Source organism: Pyxicephalus adspersus, chromosome 4 (genome assembly GCF_032062135.1).
Source record: "Pyxicephalus adspersus chromosome 4, UCB_Pads_2.0, whole genome shotgun sequence".
In the NCBI taxonomy this organism is placed as follows: domain Eukaryota; kingdom Metazoa; phylum Chordata; class Amphibia; order Anura; family Pyxicephalidae; genus Pyxicephalus; species Pyxicephalus adspersus.
Window position 1 is genome coordinate 74,015,837 of NC_092861.1, and position 9,821 is coordinate 74,025,657.

General features: G+C 41.9%; 1 protein-coding gene across 2 annotated transcripts in view; it reads right to left on the reverse strand.

The window, feature by feature from the left end:
* Positions 1-8,250, reverse strand: part of MAP3K7 (mitogen-activated protein kinase kinase kinase 7) — a 28,879-nt gene extending 20,629 nt beyond the window's left edge. For both annotated transcript variants that reach the window (XM_072408649.1, XM_072408648.1), the window contains exons 1-3: positions 8,061-8,250; positions 1,673-1,783; positions 716-781 (exon numbers count right to left, since the gene is read on the reverse strand). In XM_072408649.1, coding sequence (XP_072264750.1) covers positions 716-781; positions 1,673-1,783; positions 8,061-8,147 — 264 coding nt within the window. In that variant the 5' untranslated portion in view covers positions 8,148-8,250. The remainder of the gene's footprint in view (positions 1-715; positions 782-1,672; positions 1,784-8,060) is intronic.
* Between the last annotated feature and the right edge of the window lie 1,571 nt (positions 8,251-9,821).

Below are 9,821 nucleotides of genomic sequence, written 5' to 3' on the forward strand. Positions count from 1 at the left end.
TGGAATTTTGAATGTCAACCTGTATATCCAATCTATCAGTGAGAACTGAGTGTTTATCATAATAAAAGGGGTTGTGGGATTGGGTGGAAGCCTCATTGGAGTTATTAGGTTTTCCATACTTCAAAGAACCCAACAGTTTTACCACTTAATACCAGAAAAAGAATTATATCCACTTTTGATCAAAATACATGGTATGCCTACAGCCTACTTGATCATAATCGCCTGGTTATCTGTTAACCACATTTGCATTATCTCTTTCCTTCTGTGTTCATTTGTACAATGTTGTATATATATCTTGTATATCTTATACCTTTTTGTTTATTGCTTCTTTTTACTGTCTGTATAAATGTTGATGTAACAATTGTGTAACTATTTCTCAGTACACTAGTGTGCTTTTTGGTTCTAACTAATGAAAATACAGTGTAAAGTACACTTGTCATGATAGAATTAGTTATGCAGTCATTGCTAACCTCTCCTATTGTGAATGGTGAACTCTTCTGAGATCTTTCAGAGTTCAGTTGCAGTTGACCTCCCTATGACATATGTCAAACTAATATTGTATTCCTAAAAACTGTTATAAAGAGACCTTTTACCTGGAAATTATATATATATTATCAGATAACAGACAGTATTAGAGGAAGGGGAAAAAAGTTTACATAAATCCACTTTAAATAACAGCAGGCATTTAAGATATCCCTAAATTAATAATACTTACAGGATTTAGACAGGCTCCATACAGCTTCACAATATTTGGGTGATTCACACGTGACAACTGCCGAAGCTGAGAGAAAGTAATAAAACAATCTGAGCGATAGAAAAACAGCAGAAGTACCAGAATTGATTTCTAACACCACTATAGGATATGGCTCCCAAGCAAAAAATAAAAAACAAATATTAAAGCAAAGATATCTGAGGCTACGTACAGAAGTCAGATGATTTTCATCCAGTTCCTGCCTCAGGGCTAGTGTCAGACAAGAATCCAACGTGTACAGAGGCCGTCCAACATCATTTACGTATCTCTCCTGGCAGATCCACAAACAACGAAAGACGAACGACCTCAATGCAAGTGAAGGAGGGAGAACGCAGTGGGGTGCCGCTCGCTCCTTTCCACCCCTCCCCTCTCCATAGAGCAGAATGGCGCTGTATGTACAGCGCTCATTCATGCATCTTTCAGTCTTTTGTTGTTGGAAAGGATTGTGAAAGATCCTTTCCAATTACAAAAATCTAAAGTTTGTATGTAGCCAAAGGTCAAGACCTGGGACCATGAATTCAACAAGTAAACAAGTGGTGTAAAAAACCTAAGTAACATTCTTTCAAGTAAATAAAAACAACCCTATGCAATAATAATAGCATTATTTAAATGGGCTGTGTCTGAGACCTTTCAATGTGAATTATATTTAGCATTTAATATCAGAACCGAGAACCTGCAACAAGCTTTATTGAAGCACTCACTGACGGGTAATAATAAGCACCAGACGTATGGACTATCTCATAAATTTTTATATCGCAGCAAAACTGTGGTCCTGGGAATATTACCCTTCATGTTTTTAATGATTTTAACACTGAGAGGAGCCAGTTACTTATTACCACAAAAAAAATACAAAAATTAATATTTTTTTTCCTTTAATGTATAGCTTTAAATTTACATGAAATGTTTTGTTGTTCGTCATACCTCTACAATAAAAGCTTTTCTTTCTGATTCACTTTCTATTTGTTTGATAGCCACATCTTTTCCTCGCCATTTTGCTTTGCAGACCACACCGAAGGTGCCTCTTCCAACTACCTATTAGTAAAGAAAGTAGATAATGTGGTAAATGCATGATCCATGCTTTAGACAAAATCTCTGCAGGGAAAAAATAGTCACATACTAAGTAAGTCAAAAGAAAAAAAAAATACAGAAGCTAGACAGGGAAAGAAACAATATTATATTGTATACATAATAATATCCAGTATTTATATAGCACTGACATATTACGCAGCGCTGTACAAAGTCTATAGTTATGTCACTAGCTGTCCTTCAAAGGGGCTCACAATATAATGTCTCTACCTTATATGTCTTTAATACAGTCTAAGGTCAATTTTTTTGGGGGGGAGGGGCAGTTAACCTGTTTTTGGTTAAGCAGTTAAGCATGTTTTTGGAACGTGGGAGTACCCAGAGGAAACCCACGCAGATACGAGGTGAACATGCAAACTCCATGCAGACAGTGTCCTAGCCGATTTTTGAACCTGGGACCCAGCACTGCAAAAGCCAGAGTGCTAACCTATGAGCAACCATGCTGCCCAATATAAACCATGTTCAGTGTTCTCCCCAGCTCCTTCTAGCCGATTGCACCACCCGGCACTTTTAGGTAATCATCCGGCTGTTTTTGGATGGTTACTAAAGAGTTGGGTCACAACACAGGGGCTGCCACTCGCCTACACCTGGCTCAAAAAACTTTCTGGGCTGAACATTGCATATTATTGTATATTTTGTTTTACTTAACTTTGTCATATTCTCAAAAAACAGTGAATTCCTAAATTATTCAGTTTACTTTGATTTACCACATGGACTCAAAGCTAAGCAGCTGCCCCTCCCAGAAAACAGCATTTTACAGAGATTGGCAGCCTAAAAAATTCACTAAACAAAGGTTTTTGTCAACAAAGTCATTTGCAGTGCCCACCAGGTGAAAGGTACACTTTAGGTGCACCAAAATTGTACTCCGATTTGTTAATCCTCAGTTCTTCTATGTCACTTTTATTATTATTATTAGTCAGTATTATTGTTTTGCTACCAACTCCGCTACGCTACTATCTATTAACCACAAATCCATCTAAATTATGAGCGCATTATTCAAATTAACAGCAGGTCTGTAATAAAAGAAACATTGGTAAACCTTTGATTTAATAACAATGTACATGCACTCCTCCGACAACACAACAGAGGGGGCATCTGGAAATAACTCATGGCAAAATAGGACCTAATAAAATGACAGGTCATATAAATAAACAGACTGATGTTCCTTTTTTTAGGAAACCCGAAATGGACACACCAAATCCTGCAATGTGTTCCTTAGAGACCATGAATAACTAGCCAAAGTATAGGCGCCTGTGCTGCTACACTAGTTACTTGTTCTAAGATGACAATCTGTCATCAATCTGACTGTTCTAGGAATCATTCCCAAGATACTCCATTTGTCTCCAGGTTTGTGGATGCAACGGTATCAAAGGAGTTTATGAAATTGAAATACACCACATCAATTGTACTTCCCTGATGAACTGTTCTGGTAACCCTGTCAGAGAAATCTGACATATGTTTGCTCTAATCACTCTGCAGGGACACTGATATACCTTGGTTTATGCAGATACCAGGGCACAAGGTAATGAAATATTCTTCCCCGCAAAATTTCCATTAATTATGTTTGTGCTGGAAAGAGCAGGAAAATAAACTCAGTGTACCGCTATAGTTACTTAAACCAGACAATGAAGCCATCCAGGGCAAAATAATGAGAAGATAAAAATTCTGCAGAAAGGTAACACAGACATATGTGACAAGCAGGAATCGATGCACGACTTCTTCCATGGAGCACTGTGAGCATACATGCGCTACATCCTCATGTGAAGAGAGCCAAACCTGGACTGCTGTCTGCCCGTACACTTGTTTGCTTACAAAATGTGTGTAGCATACGAACACTTGCAAATATGTAAAAGGAATTAAATCTAGAAGATGTCAGGTTGCAATGGGAAATTTAAACAGTTTTCATCTGACACACTTCAATAAGGACCAACCTTGCCAATATGGCCTTTAACTGCTGGATTTTAAGTCAAATTCTTCAGAAAGTCTTCAGTCTTTTTATTGGTATTGTGCCCCTCTGGCTTTAAAACTTTAAACCACCAACCTAAAGCAGAATCAGGAAAGTCTGACATCTTTATTTGCATTCTTATTTTATGTTCCTCTCATTAAACTACGACTGATGGGTATTGGTATTATATCTTCTACAAAACAGGGGCAATTAAAAATGATTAAGATAACATAATTGTGTGATCTCGCAAAATGTGAAGTTATCACATATAATACAAATGAAGAATTTATTGCTGTACACCAGCAGGTGTTACTTTGGGCACAGGTAAAAGTTTAGACCTGCGATGGGAGAGTGGACGGGTTTTGGCATTATTACGTCACTCAGGGGGAAGTTTCTTCCCCTTTCAGTGACACTGGATTTTGGACCGCGCTGTAGATTCAGTAGTTCACGACCTTGAAAAGGTTGGGGACCACGGGCTTAGACCATATCGTGTGCTTTAGTACATATATATGCCATGACTTGTTTTTTAATTTGCAGTATGCTTTACCCTATACAACATATTGTGGTGTGTTTATGACTTATTTCCTCTTTCACTGCTTTCAACATGCACTGAACCATGTTGGGGAATTGCCATATCATTTAATTTGATTAGGGTTATTTAAAGTCAAATTACACTGGGACTGGTCAAGCCAAAGTTTGATTCTGACAAACTGTGCCTCCAAACAAGCAGCTTTCTCACAGAATAAACCCACAGCATTTTTGGAATGATTTTGTTATGAGTTAAGTGTACTTGTAAAACAAAGACTATAATAGGAATTATATATAAAATATTTTTTTTTTTGCTATAACAAATGCTATATCATCAGGTTGGATTAAGACTTGCCTCTGGAATCAAGCATTCCTGAAAGAACCAGCATCTGCAGATTTAAAAGTGGGTGGCATTGAGTGGTATTGTATCGCCCACTGCTGCCCTTATTTATTCTCTATGGGGCTACCATGGGTGAGGACCCCAAACCAAACAAATTGGTCAAGCATCCAAACCACCAGTAGAATTCTCACTCTGGAACAAAACTTCTGGTGATTTTTGCATTTTTTTTGAGTAATGGATTATATTTCAGGACCGGTTCTGTGCCTGGACGTTCCTTTGTGCAGTTCAGCAATGCAGCTTGGACATGTGTTACACAAATACATCCAGTGAAACTCTTTTTCCAGTAATCTTCATCAGTGCCCTATAACTTTATAATAAAACGTAAAGATTCCTAATAACATCAGAGAATGTTTGCCCAATCTGGCCATTTATGGCTGAACAAGAAATAGTGTTCAGGCCCTTACCAACACAAACTGACAAGCACTACATGAACTAAAGTTTGATGAGATTAATTTACTCAGCCAATTGCTAATCTAATAGCTTAATGGAAATGTTAGGAAATGGAATGTTAAGGCAATGGGCTAGGAGATATATTTATATATAGGGGGTCAGAGGATCTCTGCAGAGGACCTTCTTAAACTGACAGTGTCTGTCCCCCCCAGACATCTCCTAATATTCATCTCATTAGTGACTCCCTGCTAGTCTCTGTACCACAATGTGAGCTGTTTGCACCTACAGGGGATGGTGATCTTGAAGATTGTTTTGGCCTGTGATTTTCTGTTTAGGGTTTCGCAGAAGACAATTCCTGGATCAACAAACTCAAAATTTCTTTTGGGAAAACTTTTTCCTTTAAAGCCGTGTTGCCAAACCTGAGACCTGAGTCACATCTGACCCTATGACACTTACTATAGGGCTTGAAAAGTGGTCTGTTGGTGCTTGCTTAAGGCCAGTGTTCTTGCTTAAAGCAAAGTATACCAGTGGTCGCCAACCTTTTGGACCTCACGGACTACTAAATTTATGGACTATGGACCGCGGCATGGGCGGGGAGCCGTGTGTCACTCAAAGTGGACGGGACTTCCCCCAGAGGCAGAGACACAACCTGCCCAATGCCGAGCCTGCGTTGAATACGGAAGACATGATTCTGGCTGGTGTGTCCCCCCCTAACGGGGTCATCCTCCTCCTGACCCCACTGGGGGGGACACAATGACCAGAGCCGCAGACCACTAAAATTTTCCCACAGTGCACTGGTTGGCGACCGCTGCTTTACACTCTCTCAGTAATTAACCTATTCCTTTGCTTTCACAACCCTCTTTTCTATGACATATATTCTTTTGTATATTTCTCCCCTATCTTTTATAACATATCTTGCTGAGGAAAATATTAAATTTGGCATACAAATTATTTTTAGGACAACTGTGGAGAGAACAAATATGGATGCATTGACTTGTATAGGGACTGCAATAGGCATGGGCTTTGTCAGTCCCATAACAGGTCTTCATTCTGTCCATCTCCTGAAGCATGGCCCCAACAAATTCCATGCCAGCGTGTAGTCTCTGACAGCTTACATAGAGACACGTTCGCTGAATGTTATATGCGGCCCTTTAATGATGCCGGGGGGGACCTCTATAATAACAATGTGGACCACCACAGTTATTTTAAAAGCCCTGGCACAAACCATTACCATGTAAAACGTTTAAATACTTTCATGTTGGTTGTATTAAACGAACAGGTTGTATGTCATGTTGCTCTTAAAAAACACAGACAATATTGTCTTATAGAAATACATTTTTTTCTTTAAGGTACCAAAGCTATAAACGTTAGATAACAGCCCTGCACAATAAAACCCTATATATATATATATATATATATCTATCAGAATTTAGGAAAGGGGATACTTGGACTTCTGACCTCTGGTGCCCACCTTACAGCTGTTGGGCCACATGTGGCCCCAAATCCCGAACAGTCAGTGGTTGGGGATGAAGCATTGATTTGTGAAAAGAGAACAGCAGGATTTCCAATCGTTGTCCAGTCCACGAGAACATTTTGGTGGTCCACGGAAAAATTTGGACATTATTTGCAATTTTTATGTTTTATTAACAATAAAACAAACATAATATTCTAATAAATTCCTATATTCTGAATGACAATTTTCACCTTTATATTGCACTAAATTCAAGAACTGTACTAGTGAGGGAAAAACAGGGGAGGCGCAGCGTGACGTCAGCGTAGTCTTTAAGTTGTATGAGACAACTGAGCCGTACGCTTCAGTATTATTTCCACCATTACTACAGTCACCCCGCTCTGCGAATACCGATTCTCATTCGATTGTTTTATTTTATTTTTTTCCCAGATGCCCTTTTAGGTAAGTATGAGATTACCTGTGTATTTTCTTTAACTATTATATTTAATGACATCAAATAGTTTGACTTTGATAACTATCATTTCTTGTTTGGTCTTAAATTCAAATGAAATAAAGCCATAATGAGTGAGAAAAAGCAAACAAATATTTTGCATTTCTTTAGTAATACCAAAGATAATGCAACTAATAATAATAGTAACAACAGTAATACTTCACTTAACGGTGAGCGGATCAAACAGAGCCCCCACTGTCCTTGTCAGGCACCATTAGGAAGAATATTATTTTACAAATGTATTTATCTTTATAAAAAAAAATCAAATTAAAGGTCTGCAGGATTTAAAATTATGAATTTAGTGGTCTGTGAGGTCCGAAAGGTTGGCAACCGCTGTTCTACAACATTGATCCAACCAAACCATAGTCTCCCATGTTCACAGCCTTTCCAGGTTTTAAGGATCCTCCACTGAAATGAATTTGTTGAGGGTCAGTGTCAAAGAATGATCATCACATTGGTGGGAATAGGGCCCCTTTCACAATGGTGGTCACGGAGCCATTCTTCCCAATCATTGGCATCATGCCGCTAACTTTGCCAAGTGGCGCTGGCCTAAGAACAAAAGAGGTATCATCAGATCGGAAGCCAATCGGCCACAGACCATGGAACCCTGGACATCTCCTGGAAGATCCCTGGTGGAGAATGACAGCTCTGGTATGTTGCTGGTCTCTGATGTCCGGAGCCACAGGTCGGGCCCCGTATACCTCATAGGTTGACATCCACCACTGTGACTTTTATGCTTTGCATACGTTAAAAAAATACTTTTAATAAGTTTAAATTGAAAAATAATCATGCATGTTTGAAATGGAGTGATCACACCACAATGTCCCAGACCCCCCAATCTATAGTATGGTTATCTGTATGCTTTCCTCTGTAGTGACAACGAGCTATAGGGGTGACAGCTCCAGGAGGACACAATTGTGACAACACAGGTGACAATGACAAGGAAAGCCATAACAAGGCACAGTGTCCCCAATCCAGCTACAAGTCGCCTCTGCAACTCACCTCTTCCACTTCAATCTCCTTGTAGTCGATCTCCTCAAAGTTGAGCACTGGAGGGGTTTCAATCATGTCAGCGGAGGAGGCAGACATGCCGTGCCTTCACTAAGCGAATACCGGGCCTCCGCCAGAGGCTGACACCAGGAATTCCTGCAGGGTAGCGGCTAGTCCCAATCCAGTACAAGGACCTGGAAGTGACATCAGGCACTGACAGGAAGTGGGCGGGGCTTCTACATCTGAGTTGGAGGCGCGCGGGTTAACTTCACCTCAGAGCAACCGAGCCAGGGAAAGGGAGGCATTCATGTCCCCTCACACTGTACAGGCTATGTATTTGCTGGATGATATTCAGGAGACTGCGTACACCGATCTTGTACGGTACTAATACAGGGTGATATGGAGGTTCAGGAGGTGAAGGTGTACAATGCTCCAATTGCAGGTAATATGGAGGTAAGGGGGAGATAGGGGAACAGGAAGGGGGCAGGAGAGAGGGTGCACAGCTTTCATTGCAGGGAGGTCATGAGGAACAATGTTATTATGGAAGGATTGTGAGGGTTCAGGAATAGGAGTACATGTGAGGATTGTACTGCAGGGTATATATGTGTTCGGGTATTATCCCTGTGTATAGGGGAGGACAGGTGTTGGGATCACTGCTATTGTTACAGGGTTATGTAAGTGGGGAGACAGGTGATGGGGTGCACAGGTCTTATGCAGAGTATAATCAGGTGTGTTTATGAAGGTGGAAGAGAGGGCATTGGGTGCACTTCAAATTTCGCAGGGTTAAATTGATGTTCGGGAAGTGAGGAGGCTTTGGCAATAGAGCAGAATGATGTTGGGGTTCCATCAGGAGGATCCTGGGGCTGCAGGTGGTGACCGCAGGGGATATTGTGATCATGGGCCTGCAGAATGTGATTGCATGTGGTCTGCATGTGTCTGCTGCGGGCAAGTTGTGATTTTTGGGCTGCAGGGTGTGAGGGTGGGCCTGCAGGGTGTAATCCTTGGGCTGCATGTGGCTGATGCAGGGGAGGTTGTGATCTTGGGGTCGCACTTGGCGGCTGCAGGGTGGTAATCTGGGGCTTCATTTGGTGACCGCAGGAGAGGTTGTGATCATGGAATTGTAGGGCGATTGTAGTGCTTCATGTGGCGGCGGCTGGGTGTGATCCTGGGGCTGCAGGTGGAGACCGCAGGGGATATTGTGATCATGTGCCTGCAAGGTGTGATCGCCAGTGCTCAACCCAGAAATTTTTTTAAGCCGGGTGGGAAGAAATAGTAGACGGGTGGTAGCCCCTGTATTGTTGCCAAACTCTTTAGTAACCACCCAAAAACAGCCAGGTGGGTGCTGAAAAGTGCCGGGTGGTGCGCCCAGCTAACAGGGCCTGGGGAGAACCCTGATTGCATGTGGTCTGCATGTGTCGGGCGCAGGGCAGGTTGTGATTGTGGCGCTGCACGTGGCGGCGGCAGGGTGCGATTGTGGAGCTGCACGAGGCGGCGGCAGGGTGTGATTGTGGGGCTGCATGTGGTGGTCCCAGGGGAGGTTTGGATTATGGGCCTGCAGGGTGTGTTCGTGTCGTTGCATGTTGCGCCCGCAGGGTGTGATCATGTGGCTAATGTAGGGGAGGTTGTGATCTGGGGCTGCATGTGGCGGAATGAGGTGTGATCCTGGGGAGGTTGTGATTGCGGGGCTGCATGTTGCGGCCACGGGGTGTGACTGCGGGGCTGCATGTTGCGGCCACGGGGTGTGACTGCGGGGCTGCATGTTGCGGCCACGGG